We start from the raw sequence: 23119 nt of genomic DNA, 5'->3' as shown, positions 1-23119 counted from the left end.
CAAGACTATGTCTTGATAGTATGACAAATACAATAAATGTCCGGTTAAGATTAGTGCAATATAATTTTTTACATCAATTATATATTACACCACAAAAAATAAATAAATTAAACCCAAATTTATCCAATCAGTGTTTCCGATGTAACCAAGAAATCGGTACTTTTTTACATTCTACTTGTTCTAAAATTCAACCTTTTTGGACAAATTTAAGAGTTTTATTGGAACAAATTATTGGAACACAACTTCCACATGATCCAATATTATTTTTATTAGGTGATATTGAAGGGATAAAATTGAAACCCAAATTGAATAAATATCAGAAAGAATTTATAAAAATTGCACTGGCTGTAGCCAAAAAGTCTATTGCAGTTACTTGGAAATCGGATGCATACTTAAGTATAGATCGTTGGAAGAATGAAATTTACAGCTGTATTCCACTTGAAAAAATTACTGATAATTTAAGAGATAAATATGAACCATTTTTGAAAATTTGGCGCCCTTATTTACAAAAGACAGGATTAAATATATAGGTGCTCCGAAGATAAAATAATTGGTTATTTGGGGAAAGAAATAAATATACATATTAAAGCTATTATGAACTCCATGGAGCATGTGGGGATCTTCTGATATCCAGGCACTCTTTCTTTTTTTTTCTATAGGGATGTTAGGGGGGAGGGGTTAAGGGGAGGGGGAAGGGTATATATATCTTTTTACATATTTTCTTTTTCTTTCTGTAATTATTTGAAAACAATAAAAAAAGTTTAAAAAATATATATATTTGTGTGAAAATTCCTGCCTGTGGCCACCTTTCTGCAATCTATTGATATTGGCCAATCCAATTGCATGAACCAAGTTTGAAGACCCTAGGGTAACAAATGAGCACTGATAGATGATTGGCTAACACGCACCTAACAGAGCAGGGATAAAATGGCCATTTACACGTTTGGAAAACTAGAATTGTGGGCTGCCTCAGGCATCACTGTTGTGATTTCAACAATTTGCAAAACATATTAATGACTTAGATAAAAGGCAGGAATAAAATGTAGTCAAGTTGATTTACAATGCAAAGAAAGTTGGGGAGTAAATACAAAGAAATTTTAAAATTATTCACCCCCCCCAAGCATATTTATTCAGTCACCTGTTCGTCAAAGTGAGGCTCTAATTGGTTATTTGTTTCAATGAGCAGAGCAGACACAGTATTGGACCAATTGGATAGACCAATACACAATTTTACAATGACCTGTGGTTTTCCACAAGGCCCTGGAGATTTTTTTCTTACTCAATCTCAGGGGAAAATGTCTGACACTCCTTCCTTCCTACCCATCCCCCCCCCACACACAACCTTTGCTAACACCTCAAAATGGAACAAATTTGAAGTCAACTTTGGCAAAGAGGCAAGTTATCACTTTGTGGATGGCTGGCAGCCACAATTACTAAACTCAAACTTGGCAGCTGCATAGACAAGGTAAAATTATGCAGTAAGAATTAAAATAAAAATTGTAAACACAAGGAAATCTGCAGATGCTTGAAATTCAAGCATTTATGATGTAAATGTGATGCCAAGAAATGCAAATGCTGGTGGAACGCAGCAGGCCAGGCAGCATCTGTAGGAAGAAGTACAGTCGACCCTTCATCAGTCCTGAGAGTGTGGTGCCTGTTGTAAAGTTCTTTGCCAGGCGATATTGTCTTTAAGGTGTAATGCTTGCCCAGTGTTCACCAGAAGGTCAAAGAGCAGGGGCAGAAGATTAATCAGAATGAGATGTGATGTTATTGCCCTTTCTGTTTTTAGGTGTGAAGCTGTTAAGGGAATATTAGTGATCAACTTTACTCCAACAAAACTATGGGTCACAGCAACATTAAATCGGACAGAGCCTACAGAGCCTTCAATTCCATAAATCTCAGGAGAAAGTACTAATGAACCTCGGGGTGGAATTGGAACACACTTTATGTGCCAGTTAGTGAGCTGCACCTTCTACAGCAGTTAGGCTCACACTGCCCTCTCAGCATCTGGCAAGGACATCCAAGAAAGGTCCAGACAGTGATCCCACCCACTGACCGACTCTTCTGCAGAAGGAATGTTAGTGGACGTCAAGAAATATCAGACTCAACTGCGCCTTACTCAATCTTGAAATAATTTTCTCCAAATTCACAGTCACATTGGCATACAAGACAGGAACAAGCCCTCTGGCCCATCAAGTCTATGGAAAACATCAACCATCAATTACATCGTTGTTCCTTTCTGCACCTTGTGGTGCATTGGGCTGCAACCTTGCTGTTTCCTTAGCATTTTTGTCTTTTTTTAAAAAATGAGTCTGAGTTGCTAGCTGGACGTTCAACCCAGCACAGATGGAAAGTGTGCAAGAAGCTGGCTGGATTCGAACCCGGCACCAGTCACCTCAAAGTCCGCTGCAGATGTCACTACACTACCAGCCATCAATTTATATTAACTCTATATTAATCCCGTTTTTGAATTTTTTTATTCTCCCCATATTTCCAATAATCTAATCACCATGATTCACCTGATGTCTTGTTAATCAAGGAGTGGCTGTAACCAGTTACTTCTTTCAAAAAGCAGACATAGTAATGGACGACTGTGCATCACAAATTGGACAGACGAACACACTGTTCTGTAATGACCTCTGGCTTTCACATGGCCCTGCAAACTTTACAGCTTAGCTCCAAATTCCTGGCTCATGTCAACCAAAATAGATTCTCAACTTTCTTCAATTGGATGTCTTGGTTAGCAATATAAAGAATGGCGAGGGAAGAGACTTACTTGTGGAAGGTGAGGCGTGGAAAGGTTGGACCTTTACCATTAACTTGAGGGGTACGTGGACCCCAGGTTGGGATCTCCTGTTCTAAAAAGCTTAAGCAAAATGCCTCTGGAATTTGTGTGGAGCAGTCACGCCAAACTTCGGTAATGCAGAAGGTAGAATATGGCCTTATTCTAGAAAGATTATTTCTACAGAACTTTGATCTTGCTGTATTAGACTATCAGTTGAAATTTTGCTTGGACGCCTGATTTACATTCATAAAGGAGTAAGACAACATCCCAGTGAGGCCTCGACTTTCTGGCAATCCGATCTGCTTTTGGGAGAGTCTCTCTTCGCCTCCAGCCTCAAATAATAGGCCTTACCTTGAGATCTGACACATCCTTGTAGCACTGCTCAGAGCGGGTGTGATCCGAAAGCTGAACATTCCAGAAGCATGGAAGCTGGTACACCAGGAAGGGATTCTGCTTGATGACGGCATTAAAAATATCCTGCAAAGGGTGAGGGAAAGAAGCTGGAATTAGTGAAGGAGGGAGCAAGAACATTGGCAAAGACCTGAAAATGTATTGCTAACATATAAGAATCCAAAGGCTCAAACGTATATATTGACATTCCATTCATTACAAAAATTACTTCATTTTCTATCTGACCTAAGGATTTTATCGATAATCATAAATTAGCATACAGATAACTAAGCAATTAGGATAGCTGGTCGTATTCTGGCTTTTCTTGCGAGGGATATGAAGGGCTTTGATACAGCGCAGGTGAGATCTGTGCACAGCTCTGGCTTCCCGTTTAAGGCAAGGTATATTTTCACTGGACATCGTGCCAAGAAAGTTCACCAGGTTAATTAACGGGACGAAGAGTCAACATTTGAAAGTCAAACAGGTTGCGGCTATACTGACTGGAGTGAGTGGTGTTCTCATTGAAGTATTAAAGATTCTGAGGGAAAAGGTTGGCCATGTAGGATCTATATTCCTTGGACAGAGGACAATGAAGGGTGACCTCATAGCAGTTTATGAAATCATGAGGGTTTTAAAAAATTATATATAATTACTTTATAAAATTCTTTATTAGTTTTGAATTGTTCTTTGTTGTATGTTGTGCGCTGACCAACACACCATGGCAAATTCCCAATACATGCAAGTGTATCTAACAAATGTAAGTAGGTCCTCGTTCTTTGATAAGGCGGATGGTCTGAGTCTTTATTCCCCCAGGGCTCAGGAGTCCAAAACTAGAGAGCATAGATACAATATAAGAGGACAGAGATTTAAAGGAGACCCAAGAGATAATCTCGGGTACCGTGCAAAGGTGTTAGGCACATATATACAGCTAGGGTGCCAAAGACTTTTGCACAGTACTGTTTTTGTCAACGTGAAGTGGAAAATGAGTTTGCAAATCCAGTGGATGTTGGGAATGATGAGGATGGTGCGCCTTGGGAAGGGTGTGGGACAGGTGGCAGAGAAGGAGTGTTGGAGTGGCGGGGAGTGGCAGCAGTGCTGAGCAGTACATAAAATTACCACAGTACCGAGTACTTGGAATGAGCTACCAGAGGAAATGGTTGAGGGGGATAGAATTGCAATTAAGAGGCACTTGGATAGGTACGTGGAGATGACAGGCTCAGAGATTTATGGACTGAACACAGGCATCTGGGACTAGCAGGGAGGATGTTGTGGTGATCATGCACCAGTTTAAGGGCCTGTTTCCATGCTTTTAGCTCCATGGCTTTTAAGGTGTTTCCCCTAGTGGGAGTGTCTAGAATCAAAGGGGAGTGGGGTGGACAGTTTCAGAATAATGGGTCAATTATTTCACTTGGAGAGGAGGAGGATTCTCTTCTTTCAAAAGGTTTGGAATTCCTACTCCAGAGAACCGTCAAGGGGAGTCACTGAATATATTTGAGGTGGAAGCTGTCAGTCATTTTAATCACAAGGTAGTCAAGAGGTAAGGAGGGAAAATCAGAAATAAGTATTGAGGATGTATCAATGTCAATGTTTAACTCTGGTTGCCTCATTATAAGGAAGATGTGAACGCTTTAGGGATGATGCAGAAGAGATTCAGCAGGATGTTGCCCGGATTAGAGAGCATGTACAATGAGGCAAGGTTGGCTGAGTTTGGGTTTTTCGTGTTGGAATGAAGGAGGATGAGAGGCGTCCTTGCAGATGATGATGAGGCACAGAGTGGACAGCCAGCACCTTATCTCACCCAAGGCCTAAAGGGCTCATATGAGAGGGCATAATTTTTAGGCAGTTGGAGGAATGTGTAGGGGAGGATGTCAGAGGTAGCTTGTTTTTTTAAAAAACACAGAGGCTGGTTGATTTGTGGATGCCTTGCCAGATGTGGTAGTAGAGGCAGATAGACTCGGAAGATTCAAGTTTCTGAGATATGTACATGGATGAAAGAAAAATGGAGGGCCATGTGGGAAAGAAGCATTAATTTGATCTTAAGAGTAGGTCGTAGGGTCAGCTCAACAACATGGGCCGTAGGGCCTGGACTGAGCTATATTGCTCTATATGAATCAACTATGATTTAATTGATATGGGAGAGTAAACGAGTGGTTGATTGGCTTTTCTTTCTTAAATAGTGTGTTGTTATTCACTTGATGATGGGTGCTCGACCAGAAACATCACCTCTACTTTTCCCATAGACACTGCCAGGTCAACAGTAATCATCATTATGAGCTGTGTCCTATGACCTGGGCGACCAGGGTCTTCCATCTTCTTTTAATCTGAGAAGTTCCAATAAGCTCTTCAAAACTTTTGCCTGTCCATTCCTTAAAGTAACTTATGAATGTCATGCGCTGTTGACCACAACTTTCTTTCACCAGTTTTTCCTGTCACTGTAACATGTTTCAGTTTCTCTTTCCTCAGGATATGTCCCAGAAATTCCAGCTGCCATTTCCCGATTGATGATATCTATTCTATTCTTGGTTGGTGCGGCTGTAACGAAACCCGATTTCCCTCGGGATCAATAAAGTATGTCTGTCTGTCTGTCAACTCTCTTCTTATTCCGGCTTTTTGCAACATTTCCTTGTTTATTACTCTGTCCTTCCATGGTATTTTCATCATTGTTCTCAAAAACCACATTTCTACAGCTTCGAGTCTTCCCTCATTTTGTTCTGACATTGTCCAGCATTCGTTTCCATTTGTTAGTGTGGAATGAACATATCACTACAACATTCTGAATTTCGTGCCCATAGAAATTATGTTACTCTGTAGCATCTTGCTCACTTACATTCAGCGACCCCAATCATCCTCTTAATTTCAACATCAGGTTAACTGTCAGATGAAATTGTGCTGCCAAAATAACTAAACTTCACGTTTGTTTAATTGTTTCGTTGCCTACTTTCAGTTTGCAGGACAAATATTACAGAAAAAAGTTTTACTTTTGTAAAAGAGTCAGCATTAACCGTAACAAATTTGTTTGCAAGAGTGGCCTTAGAACCACCTACGCTAATTGGTAAACACGAGGAAATCTGCAGACGCTGGAAATTCAAGCAACACACACAAAATACTGGTGGAACACAGCAGTCCAGGCAGCATCTATAGGAAGTAATACAGTCGATGTTTCGGGCTGAGACCCCTCATCAGGATTCCTGACAAAGCGTCTCAGCCTGAAATGTCAACTGTACTTCTTCCTATAGATGCTGCCTGGCCTGCTGCGTTGCACCAGCATTTTATGTGTGTTTAACTCTAACTAAGAGTTTCATTGAATGCTGAATGAATTTCACTAATTGCCCTGCTAATTCATCCAAAATCAAGGGATGGCGGGATGATGAAATGGATAGTCAGACAAAGTGTGGGGCGGGTGGAGAGAGGCAGAGCTAGAGTGTGGGGGGGAGTGTGGAGGGCAGAGTGGGAAGAGTAGCGACCGTGGAGCCAGAGTGACAGAGCATGAAGCTGAGAGAGGGGGAAGAGGGAGAGAGAACAAGAGAGCAAGAGGACCAGAGAGAGTGAGTGCAAGAGGGAGAGACAATGAGAGAGTGCAGAGTGTAAGAGAGACAGAGTGAGTGTGCGTGCGAGAGAGAGCGAGAATGCATGAAATTGAGGGACAGGAAGTGCGAGACAGTTGACAGACCAGCCAGACAGCCAACAAAACATTTTTCTGGTGCGTTACCACTCACGTAGAATGAGCTTCAAAGCCAATAAATTACCTTTGATGTTCAACAACTGCTGTGATGCAAGTAAATATTATAAGGCCAATTTCCTAAATCTTTCTCTGCAAATGTAATTGCTGATACCTGGAATAATCTTTAATCCTTCGACCTCAAGATCAATGATACCCTTCCTGTGATAAGTCAAGCAGGACACTGCAGATGGGCAGTGAGCCATGAACGGCAGCATCAATACAAGCTTGTGATTATATTCTGTAATAACAGTAGGGCCACAGAGTTCAGCACACTTTCTCCGTGACTGCTCGTGTACTCAAAGCCGAGTCATTTAACACTCCCCCACTACACAGTGCTTCAGTTTAACCACTAGTCTGTCATCTGCACTGCTACCCAGATACCCAAGTTCACTGCATTTGGCTGCCCCATCACACCCGTCTCCTATGCGGCATTAGAGTCTGTCTCATCTCATTCCCTCAGAGACAATGCTTTAAAGATCCCCCAACTTGGGGAACATCAGTACACCAACTGCTGTGTGTCAACTCTCAACCTCAGGAAGCTGTCATTCCCTGGTGTCTCACCTTCACGGAGACCTGTGTGCTCCGACTGGCAAGTCAGTTTGTTTTCCTTGGGGAGATTTCTAATGCTGACTAGTACCACAAGAATGAAATGTTTGAATTTTAGATTAACTCCACTCAGAGCACAGGGAACTATTTTTTCTTCATCTTCCGTAATCGATGGCCCACTCAGTAGTGGATGATTCATAACTCCTGACTTAAAAGTGCCTGAAGCCTGTTCTTTTTCTGGGCCCAAAACATTAAGAGAGCAGACATGCAAATTTAATGAACTACTGCAAGTCATACAGCCTCATTTTTCTAATCGCTGTGGCTGTGACAAATCCGACTTTCAAGTGGGGAGACGGTGGGTAACAAGAGGCAGTGACTACAGGATTTGATCTGATAGCCACCAAAATAGTTCAGTGCATGGGAGGAGCGCACAATTACAGATTTCACTGCACTCCCTGCAGGATACTTCGCTACGTGCCACGCTTCTGAAAATTGAAGTGTAAATCAGGAATTTCTTTTTTCCTTTCCTGCCCAGGCAGGTGGTCCAGATCAACAGGGGCAGAAATGAGGGGCATTGAGAGGGCAGACAGTAGCAAACAACTCCATTTGAATGCACAGGAACATGAAAGAAATTGCAGATTAGTGGATTCAGCCCACTGGCTCAAAGGCACATTCCTCCCCATCTTTGCTATTTACATGAGGCATTGCCTCAAGATGACAACGCCCATCATCAAGGAACCCACCATCCAAGCCATGCCATTTTCGCACCGCTCGGAGGTGCAGAAACCATCCACCGTCAGGTTCAAAACAGCTTCTTTCATTCAACCACTCAGTTCTTGAACTGACTGGCACAACCCTAATCACTGCCTCAGTATAGCAACAGAATGATCACTTTGCACTAAATAGACTTAGTTCTTTTTTTCCTTATTCTAATTTTGTTCTTTCTTGTGAAAATTTTGTATAATTTATGTTAAATGCAATTTTTTTTCCCTGAGAATTCTGCTTTTCTATTGCTACGTGCTATGGTGCTGCTGTAGTTCCCTAATTACACCTGTGCATACGAATACTTATTACTATCAACTCAACTTTGATGTTGGAGGACATAGAGTTAGGGTATGTGGTAAAAAGATTGGGGTAGATCTGAGGAAGAATTTTTTCACCCGGCGGCTGTGTGGAATCTCAAACCAACTGCCTGAGGGGTAGTGCAGGCAGATTTTTACCCAAAGCTTCATCCTTTCTTTTCCTCCTTTAGATACCGTACGACCTGCTGAGTTCTTCCAGGAGATAGTTCGTCACTCCAGCTTCCACCATCTGTATTCGCTTGTCTCTCTTTCATTAGGTAGCTGGACAAGCACCTGAATCAACATGGCAGTGAAGACTACAGGCCAGGAGCTGATAAATGGGATCAGAAAATCGGGCATCTAATAATTGGCTGAAAGACTTCATGACTTCTTACAATGGTAAGCGCATGCATTGTGAGTCAACTCTTCAATTAGCTTCAAGGACACGATACTCATTTTTGAACTGAAGTTTGTGGGTTCAAGGCCTCGTCCTGAACCATGCACACAAGCCAGGCTAACACTCTTAACACTTCACCCGAGAGAGTGCCGCAATGTTAAAAAGACCACCTTCTTCAGCCAGATTTCTAAGCAAGGCCATTTTGGTGGGGAGCATCCCACAACCATGAGATACTTCATTACGTGCCATGCTTCTGAAAATCAAAGTGAAAGTCAAGAGACTGCTTTACTCTTTTACACCCAGGCAGTAGGTTTGGATCAATGGGGGCAGAAATGAGTGGCATTGGTTGGGTAGGTAGCAGGCACCGACTCAGATTTGAACAAGCAGGAGCATGCAGAGTTGTGAGTTCAGCCCAATACATCACAGGGACATCACTCCCTGCCATCAGTAATATCCACATGAGGTGCTCCCTCAAGAAGGTAACATCCATCATCAAACACTCCCACCATTCAGGCCCTGCCACTTTCTCGATGATGTCATGTGAACAGAGACCAAGCATTGTGTGTCATCTCTCCACGCTCAGGAAGCTGACACTCCCTGGTGTCTCACCTTCAAGGAGCCCTGTGTGTTCTGATTGACAGGTCAGTTTTAACTTGGGATGATTACGACGCACTAACTAGCCCCACAAGAATGAAATCCTTGAGCTTTAGACTAAGAACACAAGAACTAGTTTTTCTTTATTCTCCCCAATCAATGGCCCACTGAGTTGTGTATGAATCATATCTCTTGAGTTTGAAGTGCCTAGAGTCAGTTCTTTGCTTGTGTCCAAAACATTAAGCGAGCAGACATGCTGATTTCATGAACTGCTGCAAGCCTTAAAGTCTTACTTTAGAAGCTGTCGATCATTTAGCCCCACCACCATTAAATATATTCCCAAATTAATTTATTATAACCTCACCTCCACATTCCTGCCAACTATGATAATCTTTTATTCCCTCCCTTACCAAGAATCACTCTACCACTGTCTTAATAGCCAAAGACCTGCCTTCTACCACCTCTGAGGAAAAAAATTTCAGTGATTCAAGATATCTCTGAGAAAAACATTCCATCACATTTCTATCTTAAGCTTTACCTCATCTCTGTCTTAAATGGGCAATATCATATTTTAAAGAAAAAAATAACCTCAAAGCTCTGGATTCGATTTCCTCTCCACAACCCCCCCCCCCCCCCGGCAAAACCCCTTTGGAGCTTGGCATCCTGCCAATAGCAGTCTCTCAGATCACTTCGTTGGATTTCTGAAATGTCCATGTCTCATTATTCATCATTGGCACTATATTTATTTTGTAACTTGCAGTAATTTTTATGTCTTGCTCTATGTCACTGCCACAAAACCTCAAAATTCATGACATCTGTCAGTGACGATAAACCTGATTCTGATTTATTTCAATACTGACCTTGTTCTACCCAAGTTGGCAGATGTTGAAATCAAGAAGACAAATCTATTGCTGAAACACCAACTCTAAAAAAGCTCTCACTCTTCTCCGCCCCACTTACACAAACAGATTCTCCTTCCGTCACAGAGGCACATCCTGAATCACTTAAAATGTATCTGGTCCCTTTAATAATAGAGCTACCTTTCACTTGCACCATTATGGCTTCCATAGCATCATCCAGAACAGGCTGATATGCTAGAACATGTCAATGTTAAGAAAGAGGATGTGCTAGAATTTTTGAAAAACATTAGGGTAAATAAACCACAGGGTTGGACAGGATGTACCTCAGGTTACCACGGAAACCAAGGGGACTAATTGCTGCATCCTTGGTGATCATCTTTGTGTCCTCACTGGCCACAGGAGCAATATCAGATGTCTGGAGGGAGGCAAATGTTATTCCTTTGTTCAAGAAAGGGAATAGGGATAACCCTGGGAATTACATATAGATCATTGAGTTGTACTTCAGCAGTGGGCAAATTTTTGGAGCAGATTCTTAGAGAGCAGCATTTGGAGAAGTCCAGTCTGATTACAGATGGTCAGGATGGCTTTGTGACCATGCCTCATGAGCCTGACTGAATTCTATGAGGATGTGACAAAGCACGTAATGAATTTAGAGTAGTAGGCATGGTGTAAATGGCTTTTAGTAATGTGTCCAATAAAGTTCCCCATTTTACACTCATTCAGGATGTTAGGATGCATGGGATCAGGAAAACTTGGCTGTGTGGATGCAGAACTGGCTTGCCCATAGACGGCAAACTGTGGCTGCAGATGGAATGTATTCTGTCTGGGGGTCAGCGACCAGCGGTGATCGGCAGGGGTCTGTCCTGGGACCTCTGCTTTTTGAGATTTGTTATGAATGACTTGGATGAGGTAAGTGGAAGGCCAGATTAATTAGTTTGCAGATGATGCAAAGATTGATGAAGTTATGCATTGTGTGGATGGTTGTTGTGGGTTGCAATGGGACATTGACAGGATGCAGAGCAGTTAAGATAGGGCATCAGGGGCAAATTTACACCTAGAGGGTGATTGGTATATGAAATGAAGTGTATGAGGAAGCTGTCGAAGCAGAGATAATAATAACTCCTAGTTGACACTTGTACAATACTGTGCAAAAACCTTAGGCACATATAAGACTTTTGGAAGGTACTGTAGTAACTTTATAAATTTCATGAGATATATGGGTGACGATAAACCTCATTCTGATACGGGTCTCTATTGTGGACTGACAGTGGGATGGGATGTAGGGAGAGGGGAGTCATGGTTGGGAAAAGGCAAAGGGAGAGGAGAGGGAGCAGGAAGTAACAGAGAGACATTCTGTGATGATCAGTAAGCCAATTTGTATGGAATCAAATGACCTTGCCTGGTGTCTCAGGGCAGGGCGTGTCTGCACCAGTGCCATCCATTGCCCCGGCACTCCCTTCTCTGCCACCTGTCCCACACCCCTCCCACGATGCTTGAACCTCACCATTCCCAACATCCTTTGCTCCCGCCAGATTTACAAACTTGCTCTCTAAAAAACATAGTACAGACCTAGAACACAGCACCATGCAGGTCCTTCAGCCCACAATGTTGTACTGACCTATGTAAACCTACCCCACAATCAATCTAAGCCCTTGCTCCTATATCCCTCCACTTTTCTTTGATTCATGTGCCTATCTTAGTCTCTTAAATGTCCCTCAGGTATCACCCAGGCACTTATCACACTCTGTTTAAAGTACCAACCTCTGATACCTCCCCTTGTCTTTCCTCCAGTTACATTGAAAGGATGAGTTCTGGTATTAGCCAGTGCTAAAGTGCTGGCTGCCCACTCTGTCAATGTCTCTTATTATCTTATAAACATCTATCAAGTCTGCTCTCATCCTCCTTTGGTCCAAAGAGAAGATTCACTTAGCCAAAGGGTGGTGAATTTGTGGAGTATGTTGTCACATACAGCTGAGGCGGCCAGGTCATTGGGTGTATTTAAGGCAGAGATTGATAGGGTCTTGATTGGACATGGCATCAAAGGTTACGGGGAGAAGGCCGGGAACTGGGGTTGAGGTGGAAATAGAGATAAAGGATTAGCCATGATTGAATGGTGGAACAGACTTAATGGGCTAGATGGCCTAATTCTGCTCCTATGTTTTATGGTCTAAGAGTACTAGTTCTCTCCATCTTTCCACAGCAGACATTCACATAAGATATTGGCTGAGACTTTAGAGCTTAAGCACAATTTCTAAGTCTGCAGATGATGTATAACTGGGCAATATTAGGAACTGTGCAGCAAGATGTAATTAGATCAGTGGGATGGACATATAATGTTAACACTGAAATGTGATGCATTGAAATGAGGAGGCATATTATGGAATAAAGGATCAAGAGGATCTGTCGTTATGTGTTCACTAACTACAGTGAGTGCTTACACAGAGAGTGGTGGGTGCGTGCAACACCCTGCCAGGGGCGGTGGTAGAGGTAGACACATTAAGGGCATTTTAGAAACTCTTAAATAGGCTCATAGATGATGAAGAAATGGAGGGTTATGTCAGAGTGAAGGGGGAGACTGATCTTACAGTAGGTTAAGAGATTGGCACAACAGCACGGACCCACGGGCTTCTACTGTGCTGCAAGGCTCCTTATTTGAAGTTCTAACTCTTCACGGTGAAGAGCACACTGCTGGGAACCAGGCCTTCAAGTCGCTGACCCTGAAGAAGAGGAATGGTCAGGCTCGGCCACCAGGTTCAAAGCTTGCCAGAATGCACAACCTGGGCCCAGCTGAGGAGGAAAAATGTGCAGAAGATATTTTTCATATAGTCAGTGTAGTCCCTACTTAATAATATCATACTTTTTATTCTAGTCCACACAACCATTGCTGCTTGTATTCAGAGATCCATGAAATACTTTTCAGATGGGATGGTTGAATCTTCCGGGAGACTTATCTTTGATTACTGGAGAATCAAAGATGCTTTGTATTTTTGCTGGAAGATGGCAACTGGATATTGAAGGTTTCATAAATCACAATTACTTTGGAGGGATATAACGATTCAAGTATTCAAACTATTTCATTGCATTTATAACCAAGGTTAATTAAACCCAAAAGGTGTAATGTTAGAAAGCTCTGCCTGTGGAGGGATGAAAACAAGGTTTACCAAAATTTAAAAAAAAAGAGAACTTGGAAAAAAAAGCTATGTGAGAAGGAAGCGTGGATGACACAGCATGGGAAACCGAGAGAAACACAGCAAATGATTAAACATCAAACTAATTCCACTGTTAAAAGTGAGCATCTCTACCCTACTTAAAAACCTCAGGGTGAAGAACTGGAGGAGAGATGATAGTGATAAAAGATCTATTGAAACTACAAGCAGCAGCTATAACAAGACAATATCGGCAGAGACGAGTGTCCAACGTCTGTACCATGCAACCGGGAATTAGTTCTGTTAAATCACACCAAGCAATTTGTTGAGTTAAAACTTCTATTGCTCCCAGTGTATAATTTGTGTGTGAAATAAGTTCAGTAGTGTTGTTACTGAGTAATGTTTGGAAATGACAATGTGATATTGAGTTAATTTGAAGTAGAAAATAGAATGTGCATAAAAACTTGCGGATTGTAATCCAGTTGTATACAAGGCAGGTTTTTTTTTGTATAAGTTTGCAAATCGACTTTTCGTGGACGATCAGAATGAAACAAGATGGCAAGCCACTCAAGATCAAAGAACCAGCACGGGAACGATATGTTTAATGACGTAGAGGATTTACTACTGTCGAATATGTACGTTTATTTTCATTTGAAGCATCTGAATTTGATTTTTTGAAAGAACTGTGAAGAAAATAGGTGGGTTATCTTCTGAATGATTGACACAACAGATATACCAAGTAGAAGATTACAGTAGGAAAATGTACAGTACTGTGCTCAAAAGTCTTGTATATAGCGAGGGTGCCTCAGTACTGTAATAATTTTATGTATTGCACTGCATTGCTGCCGCAAAAAACAAATTTCATGACACCTCTGAGTGGTGATAAACCTGATTGTGACATGGCTCTCAAGACTATCAGATATATGAGAATTAGGCTCATCGCGTCTGCTCCGCCAATTCATCATTGCTGATCCATTTTCCTTCTCAGCCTGAATCTCCTGCCTTCTCCCTGTATCCCTTCATTCCCTGACTAAGCAAGAATCTATCAACCTCTGTCTTAAATATACCCAATGACCTGGCCTCCACAGCTGCCTGTGGCAATGAATTCCACAGTTTCACCACTCTATGGCTGAAGAAATTCCTCATCTCCATTCTAAATGAAGATTCCTCCGCTCTGAGACAGTATTCTCTGGTCTTAGACTCCCCCACCATAGGAAACATCCTCTCCACATGCTCGTAGTGAAGCATTCCACAGATTCACCCCTATTGTGGACTCAAGAATGGGAAGGGGGCAGGAAGGAAGAGGGGAATCATGGTTGGGAAAAGTGGAAAGGACAGTGGAGGGAGAGGGAAGCACCAGAGACTTTCTGTAATGATCAATAAACCAAATGTTTTGAAACAAATGACTTTACCTGGTGTCTCAGGGCTGGGTATGTCTGTACATGCTCCATCCCCGACCCTGGCAATGCTCCTCTGCCACCTATCTCACACCCCTCCCGAGGCAGTCCACCCTCACCACCCTTGCCTAGGAGGGGTATAGATAGGGTAAATGCAATCAAGCTTTTCCCCACTGAGGTTGGGTAAGATCAGAACTAGAGTTCATGGATTGGTGGTAAAAGGTGAAATATGTAAGGCGAGCACGAAGGAGAACTCTTTCACTTTGTGGGCGGTGAGAGTGTGGATCAATGACGGGTACCATTTCAAATTCAATATTTAAGAAAAATGTGGATAAGTACACGGATGGGAGGAGTATGGAGAGCTACGGTCCAAGGGCTAATCAATGGGACTAAAGCAGAATAATAGCTTAACACTGTCTAGTTGCACCAACAGTCCTGTGTCTGTATTGTAGTATTCTGTAACTTCATGCCAAACCAAATGTGCATGGTGGGCCTCATTGCAAATGGATCACAAAATCTTTCTGTGACACCTGAACCCTCGGCTGGTTTATACTTCAAATGCATATGTACTTCAAAGTCTGAATGCTCATCAGAATTGCCTTATTTTATCTCAATAAACGCACATCTGTGAGGACAGAAAAATCCATATTTATCAAGAGCCTTTCAAGGCACATTATGGGAAAGAGAAAAAAGAGGAAACTTGAAAGTGGGTCGGGATAAGAGGAAAACACCTAAAACTGTACGCCTGGGAGATCTGAAATTCTCATAAATATCGAGGTCCTTTTCATTGTTATCGATCACTGATGGAATGGAGTGAGGACATCCTGCATATTGTAATTTCATTTTCAAGTTCAGTAGTTCTTAATGGCTCCTCTGGGGATTCCTCAGAACCATGGCAAGTGGCCAAATTCTGTGGCTTGCACAGCCTCACTTTGACATATTTATTTCCCTGGCTCAAGATTGTGGGGCGGCAGAGAACACAGCATCAAAAAGCTGGCTTTAAAAAACCATGCTGTAATCACCATCAATTTTCCCTGCAACTTATGCACATTTATAGAACGTAGAACATGACAGCACAGTACAGGCTCTTTGACCCAGAAGGTTGTGTTGACCTTTTCAATCATTGCTCCAAAGAGAAATGCCTCAGCTCACTCGAACTATCCACGTTCTCTAGTCAAGGCAGCATCCTAGTAGATCTCCTCTGTATCCTCTCTAATTCACATCGACCTCCCTAAATTTGATCACCAATCCGCACCATGGGTAAGTCACAGCAGCCAATTGACCCAGCTTCCTTGATATCCATTCATCTGGGAGATCTGGCTATCAGACAGACAGACAGACATACTTTATTGATCCCGAGGGAAATTGGGTTTTGTTACAGTCGCACCAACCAAGAATAGTGTAGAAATATAGCAATATAAAACCATAAATAATTAAATAAAAATAAGCACACTATGCCAAGTGGAAATAAGTCCAGGACCAGCCTATTGGCTCAGGGTGTCTGACACTCTGAGGGAGGAGTTGTAAAATTTGATGGCCACAGGCAGGAATGACTTCCTATGATGCTCAGTGTTGCATCTCGGTGGAATAAGTCTCTGGCTGAACGTACTCCTGTGCCTAACCAGTACATTATGGAGTGGATGGGAGTCATTGCACAAGATGGCATGCAACTTGGACATCAGAGAGTCCAGTTCCACCCCCACAACATCACTGGCCTTACGAATTAGTTTGTTGATTCTGTTGGTGTCTGCTACCCTCAGCATGCTGCCCCAGCACACAACAGCAAACATGATAGCACTGGCCACCACAGACTCGTAGAACATCCTCATCATCGTCCGGCAGATGTTAAAGGACCTCAGTCTCCTCAGGAAGTAGAGACGGCTCTGACCCTTCTTGTAGACAGCCTCAGTGTTCTTTGACCAGTCCAGTTTATTGTCAATTTGTATCCCCAGGTATTTGTAATCCTTCACCATGTCCACACTGACCCCTTGGATGGAAACAGGGGTCACCGGTGCCTCAGCCCTCCTCAGGTCCACCACCAGCTCCTTAAGTCTTTTTCACATTAAGCTGCAGATGATTCTGCTCGCACCATGTGACAAAGTTTCCCACCATAGCCCTGTACTCAGCCTCATCTCCCTTGCTGATGCATCCAACTATGGCAGAGTCATCAGAAAACTTCTGAAGATGGCAAGACTCTGTGCAGTAGTTGAAGTCCGAGGTGTAGATGGTGAAGAGAAAGGGAGACAGGACAGTCCGCTGTGGAGCCCCAGTGCTGCTGACCACTCTGTCTGACACACAGTGTTGCAAGCACATGCACTGTGGTCTGCTAGTCAGGTAATCAATAATCCATGACACCAGGGAAGCATCCACCTGCATCACTGTCAACTTCTCACCCAGCAGAGCAGGGTGGATGGTGTTGAACGCACTGGAGAAGTCAAAAAACATGACCCTTACAGTGCTCGCCGGCTTGTCCAAGTGGGTGTAGAGATGGTTCAGCAGGTAGACGATGGCATCCTCAACTCCTAGTCGGGGCTGATAGGCGAACTGGAGGGGGTCTAAGTTCATCAACCATCTTCAAGAGTCCTTGGACTAATCAAGCTTACTGGATCATCACATCATATGGCTAAGGCTAGATTAGATAAAGGCACATGTTGGGCGTTATCAACCTGACAGGTTTTTAATGATCATTCAGTGTTTCTCAGGTCTCTATCACTGATCTTGGTCTTTTTAACTCCAGGTTGATTTACATGACTGATGATGTAGAATTTGAACTTGTATCTGCATCAGAAGTGATTATTAGTTTAGTAATTTTTAATCAACTACTCCGCTTTGCACTGATGATATGTTTAGAATTCAGGATTTACATGAATCTTGGGTGAACTCTGCTGAGTTAACTTAGGACTCTGGATTTCCACACAGCTCCTTTCATTTTCTTCAGAAGAATTCACCCAAGTTTCATGTAAATCCTGAATTCCAAATTTATCATCAAATTTCTTCTCATGGAAGGATCTCGAACAAGGGGCATACTTACAAGGTCAGGGACAATTTAAAACTGAGGTGCATATGAGCTTCTCACTGAATCCTGGGAATTCTCTATTGCGGAGCATTGTGCAGGCTGGATCAATGGGGTGACAATTGTCAGAGGTTGTGAGCACGGTCTAATCGCTCAGGCAAAGCAACCTCGCATCTATTGACTCTGCTTCCATGTCCCACTGCATAATTGAGGACCCCTCCCACCTTGGCCATTCTCTCTTCTTCCCCCTCCCCCTTTCCAATAGACAGAAAGTACAAATGTACCGTATGAGAGCAAAACCATCTGGCTGAGGGCAGTTTCAATCCCACTGTTATCAGACTCTCTCACACTCCTATCTCATTGAAACCTTTTGAATGTTGAAAGGCCTAGACAGAGTAGATGTGGAAATGATGTTTCCCATGATGGGGGAGTCCAGGACAACAGGGCACAGCCTCAGGATAGAGGGGCATCCATTTAAAACAGAGATGCGGAGAAATTTTTTTTAGTCAGAGGGTGGTCTACTTGTGGAATTTGTTACCACAGGCAGCTGTGGAGGCCGGGTTGTTGGGTGTACTTAAGGCAGAGATTGATAGGCTCTAGACTGGACACGGCATCAAGGTTACAGGGAGAAGGCCGGGGAATAGGGCTGAGGAGGGGAGAAAAGGATCAGCTATGATTGAATGGCAGAGCAGACTCGATGGGTCAAATGGCCTAATTCTGTTCCTCTCTCTTATGGTCTTATTGACTAAGGTCCAATAAACCTCGTTGTGGCACTTAAAGTTCATTTATCTACATGCACTGTAGATTTTCTACTATACTATACTCAGTATTCTGTTTTCTTCATGTGCGGCTTAGCTACTAAGCCTGGTGGAACTGTTTCTACTGACAGGAGAAGGGACAATGGTAGGTTATTATCTCCTTAAAACCAATCACTGGGCAGATGGGGCTCATCTGGAAGGAAATCTTTGATCTCAAACCTCTGCTGCCTTGTGGCTATGCCCATTCATGGGGAGTAAACCCTGAGGGAAAGTCTGGAGCTGGAGTCCATTAGGTAGTCCTACATTGAGGTCAATGCTGACTGGTAACTCCTGTGATGCTGCTCGTGCCCAACTGTGTTGGTCTCGTCAACCCTTTGGGCTACGTCAGATATGTTGCGAGGGAGAGGCTGCAGCTTGCTTTCCATATCATACTGACTTGGCTTGCGTATCTTTTCACCTCGGACACAACATCCACGGTCATTCCTGACCGACGAAGGCCTCATCCACTCACTGTTTTCTTTTCACTGCCTTAATGTACTAACATGTGGAATGATGATACGTCTGGGTGGCACACCATCATCTTGGTACAGTTGACAGTTCTAAACCAGTACTGAGCTGGTTGGTTTCTTAAGGGGAAAAAAAACAGCAATTGAGGGCTATGGGGAACTAACAGACAGGAAGAGTTAAAGCCTGGGTTTGATTAGCCATGAATGACTGGGCAGGTTTGATCAATTCCTATAATTTTCTTACATGAAAAAAAAATTGAAACGCCACACATAAAATATTGGAGGAACACAGCAGGTCAGGCGCATCATTGGAGGGCAATAACAGTCCGTGTTCCAGATGGAAACCCTTCATAGGATTTCTCCAGTCCTGATGAAGAAACTCGATCTTAAATGTTAATTGTTAATCCCCCTCCAGAGATGCTGAGTTCCTCCAGCATTTTATGTGTGTTGCTCACAGATTTCCAGTGTCTGCAGAATCTCCTGTGTTTATAAAAACTGATGCCCTACAATTCATAGCCATTCACAACGAAACAACTAGATTTCAGTCATCCCTGTTAGATTCCAGCATATAAAAGTAGCTTGTACGTACTAATTCACTGAGCAAATGGTTTTTCAGGATCATCACAAAATAGTAAGTGCAAGCTTACTTTTAAAACACTAAGTTGAAATATTTGCTGTAGAGAATAGTGTGATAATTGTAAAATGATTCAATTTAAACTCTTTTATCTTCCAACAAAATGACAGAAGAGAGGAATTTCTCTAGACCACTGTACCTGCCTGACCAAAGATGATTTTGTTTTTACAATATGCTTCTAATATATCCTCGTCTCCTAAAATATGAATCAGAATTTGGTTTATTATTACTGACATATGTCATGAAACTTGTTTTGTGGCAGCAGTACAGTGCAAGGCATAAAAAGTTACTATAAATTGCAATAAACAATAAAGTGCAAAAGAGGGATAATGAGGCAGTGTTCATGGATTCATGGACTGATCAGAAATTTGATGACACAGGGAATGAAAATGCAATCTAAATCAGTGAGTGTTGGTCTTCAGGCTGCTGGACCTCCTTCCTGATAGAAGAGGTCATCTCCTGGGTGGTGAAGGTCCTTAATGGAGAATGCCACCTTCTTAAGTGCCTGCTATTTGCAGATGTTCTTGATGGTGGGGAGGCTTGGACCTCTGATGGAGCCTCTGCAGCCTCTTTTGATCTTCAAGGCTCCATAGCAGCAGTTATATAACAAGTCAGAATCTTTTCCATGGTACTCTGTAGAAATTTGCTGGATCTCCTCAAACCCCAATGAAGTATAGCCACTGGCATGTCTTCTTCACTCCTAATATATTCTTCTCCCTTTGTTCCTCTCTGAATGACATAGGGTTGTACAGTGCAGGAGGGAGCCTTTCAGCCCCATGAGGATCAAGCACCCATTCTGCACTGATCCCATTTTATTCTCCCAACAGATTCTTACAGCAAGCCAAAACACGAGGCACAACTTACAATGGACATTTAACTAAAGATGTGTAGGAAGAACCACACAGACAGAGGGAAAGTGCAAACTCCACTGAAACAACAGGTGAGATCAGAGTCACACCCGGGTCGCTGACCCAGGCAATCTCTTCAGCACTGTGTTACTCAGTCCCATGGCTCCGATCAACAGCCTTGTGACTTGGAAAGAAGGGGAGACAGAGAGGAGCAGAGACAGATGAACATGCACCTAATGGAGGGGCAAGAACAATATGGTCTGTGAAATTGGAGACAGGGAAGCGAGGAAGTCAAAATCAATAAGATCAAAGGACAGAAAAGAGTAAGACAAACACAAGGGATTCTGCAGGTGCTGGAAGTCCTGAACAACGCACACAAAATGCTGGGGAAACTCAGCAAGTCAAGCGGGGTCTATGGAAGGGAATAAACAGTATCCATTTTGGGCCAAGACCCTTCAGCAGTCCTGATGAAGAGACTCACCCGGGCATGTTATCTGTTTATTCCTCTCTATAGATGCAGCCTCACTTGCAACAGACTTTGTTTTTGTTTAAACTGTCTTGTTGTTGCACAGTCTTTATTTTAATCACTGTTGATACAATTTTATGTAAAATTGATATCCTGTGTGTATCTATGTGTATACAATGCTCCTTTAAGCTAGCTTTTCCATCATATCTTTATTGCACTGTACCTATGCAAATGAAAATAAGTTTGACTCAACTTGAAGAAGGAGCAAGAACAGGCCTTTCGGTAATCAAGTTTCCATGTTTACATACAAGAATACTTGATCAGAGACTCCTTACATTGGGCTGAGCCAATACAGGGTGCCACAGTAGCGTAGCGGTTAGCACAGTTGCTTTATATTGCTAGCCAGTGATCAACGACCAGGGTTCAATTCCTTCCACAGCCGACAAGTAGAACACACATTCTTCCTCAGACCGTGTGGATTTCCTTGGGTGCTCGGGTTACCTCGCACGTTGCAAAATTGTACGTTTCGGGCCAGTGAGTTTTGGGCACGTGATATTGGGCCCAGAAGAGTTACAACTCTTGCAGGCTGCCCATTCACAATCCTCGCAGATTTAACTTGCTGCAAACAACACATTTCACTGTACGTTTTGATGCATATGAGACAAATAAAGCTAAGCTTTCTTTTAATCTTTTTAGTGGAGGACAGTCAGGTACCTGATCAGCCAGTGAAGTGGACAACATGTTCATCAATTCCCGTTCTGCTGTCAGTCGCCACATCTGCTCCCACTTCATCTTCCTCAGCTTGTCCAACAGCAGCAGGATGACGCCTGGCAGAGATTAAAAGAAACATTGTTTGTTTTCCTTTAAAAAAATCTAAATGCAAAGAATACAAATTACCATCAACTCTGACTGTGGAGGCTAAAGAATAAGTTGTTAGTCTGAGATCTAAATTTACAGGATAGGCATTGTGGTTTGCAGTACTCTGGTGTCAGCCTTTCACAGTGTTAGGCGTTATTCTAGAGTTATGAAAATCTGCCCAGCATAGTTATGGATTAATGAAAACGAGAATCTGTTCACAATTTAACTTTAGCAACACCACATAAAAAGCAGGAGCAACTCAGCTCAGGCAGGATCTGTAGATGCAGTTAGACAGTCAATGTTTCAAGCTGAGACCCTTCATCACAATTTAACTTCAACTGATACTTTGAGGCTATTGATCTGCTGTGTGAATAAAGACTTTTATACTCTCAGTGGCCACGTTATTAGGTGCTTTCCATACCGAATAAATAGGCCACTTGAGTGCATGTTCATAGTCTTCTACTGTTACAGGCCCATCCATTTCAGGGCTCAGCGATGTGCATTCAGAGATGCTCTTCTGCACACCACGGTTGTAAAAGGTAGTTATTTGAGTTACTGTTACCTTTCTGTCAACTTGAACCAGTCTGGCCATTCTCCCTTGATCTCTTTAATTAACAAGGTGTTTTTGCCCAGAGAACTGTCACATTGGATGCTTTTTGTTTCTCAAACCATCCCCTGTAAGCTCTGGAGACTGTTGTCTGAGAAGATCCAAGGACATCAGCAGTTTCTGAGATATTCAAGCCACCCCATCTGGCACCAATAATCATTAAACAGTCAAAGTCACTTAGATCACATTTCTCCCCCATTCCAATGTTTGGTCTGAACAACAATTGAATGCCTTCACCAGGTCTGCTGCCTCAAGCTTTTAGATACTTGCATTAAAAAGCAGGTGTAATTATACAGGTGTACCTAATGAAGTATATTTCTCAGTTACAGCTCCTGTATGGCTCAGCTCAGCCAGTTATAACAGTCTCTACAGTTCTCGATCCCTCCCCAGGCTTTAAACGTTAACTACTCCGACCTTGACAGATTCTGTCTAACCTGCTGGGTGGGAAAGAGTTTTCTTCCCTTCTTTCAAATTTCAAGATTTTACTGTTTTTTTAAATTTTATTTCCAGTGCATCTCCTCTTTCTACCTCA

General features: G+C 42.6%; 1 protein-coding gene across 6 annotated transcripts in view; it reads right to left on the bottom strand.

The window, feature by feature from the left end:
- large1 (LARGE xylosyl- and glucuronyltransferase 1) overlaps positions 1-23119 on the bottom strand; it is a 402029-nt gene that overhangs the window by 88021 nt on the left and 290889 nt on the right. For all 6 annotated transcript variants that reach the window (XM_059977769.1, XM_059977772.1, XM_059977774.1 and 3 more), the window contains exons 8-9: positions 21837-21949; positions 3137-3262 (exon numbers count right to left, since the gene is read on the bottom strand). In XM_059977769.1, coding sequence (XP_059833752.1) covers positions 3137-3262; positions 21837-21949 — 239 coding nt within the window. The remainder of the gene's footprint in view (positions 1-3136; positions 3263-21836; positions 21950-23119) is intronic.

The sequence above is a fragment of the Hypanus sabinus genome, chromosome 8 (assembly GCF_030144855.1).
Source record: "Hypanus sabinus isolate sHypSab1 chromosome 8, sHypSab1.hap1, whole genome shotgun sequence".
NCBI lineage: Eukaryota > Metazoa > Chordata > Chondrichthyes > Myliobatiformes > Dasyatidae > Hypanus > Hypanus sabinus.
This window is presented reverse-complemented; position numbering and strand designations above follow the sequence as displayed.